The sequence below is a fragment of the Austrofundulus limnaeus genome, unplaced genomic scaffold, assembly GCF_001266775.1.
Source record: "Austrofundulus limnaeus strain Quisiro unplaced genomic scaffold, Austrofundulus_limnaeus-1.0 Scaffold280, whole genome shotgun sequence".
Taxonomy (NCBI): Eukaryota; Metazoa; Chordata; class Actinopteri; order Cyprinodontiformes; family Rivulidae; genus Austrofundulus; species Austrofundulus limnaeus.
Genome location: NW_013952682.1, coordinates 1 through 1,912, shown reverse-complemented (window position 1 = coordinate 1,912; position 1,912 = coordinate 1). Strand labels below are relative to the sequence as shown.

General features: G+C 41.4%; 1 protein-coding gene across 1 annotated transcript in view; it reads right to left on the bottom strand.

Moving 5' to 3' along the window:
• ttc7a (tetratricopeptide repeat domain 7A) overlaps positions 1 to 888 on the bottom strand; it is a gene marked incomplete at both ends in the record, with an annotated part of 14,069 nt that extends 13,181 nt beyond the window's left edge. Inside the window, 1 exon segment of the mRNA XM_014021179.1 lies at positions 805 to 888. Coding sequence (XP_013876633.1) covers positions 805 to 888 — 84 coding nt within the window.
• Positions 889 to 1,912: the final 1,024 nt, after the last annotated feature.

Here is a 1,912-nt window from a genome sequence, read left to right as displayed (position 1 = left end):
GCACCAACCCACTGCACACACACACACACACACACACACACACACACACACACACACACACACAACAACATGACACAGATCAAATGAAACCAGTTTTAATTTAATTTAAATAAGTTCATCACTGTGAGTTCATACAGTATTTCTTTCTGCACACAATGACAGGAACAACTTGTTAAAAACACTAAAACTTTGTAAGTTTACTTCAATATCAACCAGTGGTGGGCAGCACCAATCCAAAAATTAACTCTGCAATCTCCAAAGCAGTTATGAAAATATTTAGGTCCACAACCTCAAAAACACATGACATAGAAAAACTAGCAGAAGCTAATTTTAAAGCACAAGTTTAATTTGACACTTATTAGCTGACAATAATTCATGTACAGTAAATACACAACACTGCCAACTAGTGGTGTATGAACTGTTTTACAACTTCATCCTACAACCACCGATTGCTGGGGATGTGATTTCCTGTATTTTAATTTTAGAAAGTGCAAATCTGCTTATGAATTATAAAATTAGTAAGACCGCTAAAGAGCAAATGAAATATTTAGGTCCGCAATTAGTGGATTTGCGCTTTAGCGGACTGGTGCCCACCACTGCTATCAACATTTATCGTCAGTAAAAAGCACAGTACCTGATCAATGTCTGCTTTTAAAAACTGTTGACCTTCCACTCTGTGTTCAGTCAGTATGAATATACGTGTATTATGATATTGTTCTGTTTTCTGCTGCATGATGTTTGATGGTTTCTGAACATATAAGAACAGTCCACTAACCAAACAGTGTGTGACTATAATGAGCTCACCTTCCCAGCTGCCATCAGAGACAGACCCAGTTGGTTCCAGAGGTGGAATTCATCGAATGAGAACTTCATGGCTCTCTCCAAACACTGCAAGAAGAAGGACTCCGTGTCAGCAGCCAGACCTGGACCCGCTGGATCAGGTCTAAACTGTTGGATCAGGTTTTAGCTGATATTAGCTGCATGTAGAATCAGAATCAGAAACACTTTATTGCCATTGTCAGTAAATGAGTTACAGACTAGGAATTTGCTCTGGTGTTCTGGTGCACATAAGCAAGGATTAAGAGAACTAAAGCTAAGTGGTTGAAGTGAGGAAGGAAAACAAGTCAGAATACAAAATGAAGAATGAGAACAAAAACACAAGCGCTGCTGGCAGCGATGGACCAGAGCTGATTAAACATTGTTCATTAGTCTAATGGCTGATGGTGGTGCCCAAGAAGCAGAAGGAGTCCACAGTCGGGATGGAGAAGTTGCTGAGAACCAGAGGGGATGGTGGGGCTGTGACTTTCCTGAAGTCCACAGTTAACTCCACTGTCTTCTGTGCGTTGATCAGCAGGTTGTTAGAGCTGCACCAGGACACCAACTGATCCACTTCCCTCCTGTGAGCAGACTCATCTCTGTCTGAGATAAGCCCGATGAGGGTGGTGTCGTCTGCATACGTGATGAGTTTCACAGATTGATGGCTGGAGGTGCAGCTGTTGGTGTTGTTACATGCAGTGGTGTCTGCATGTATGTTTCTCCCCTTTGAATCTGCTCTTCTTACCTGCATGTAGCTGATAATAGCAGCATTAGCTCTTCTTACCTGCACGTAGCTGATATTAGCAGCATTAGCTCTCATTACCTGCATGTAGCTGATATTAGCAGCATTAGCTCTCATTACCTGCATGTAGCTGATATTAGCAACATTAGCTCTTCTTACCTGCATGTAGCTGATATTAGCAGCATTAGCTCTTCTTACCTGCACGTAGCTGATATTAGCAACATTAGCTCTTATTACCTGCATGTAGCTGATATTAGTAACATTAGCTCCCGTTACCTGCATGTAGCTGATATTAGCAACATTAGCTCTTCTTACCTGCATGTAGCTGATATTAGCAACATTAGCTCTTATTAC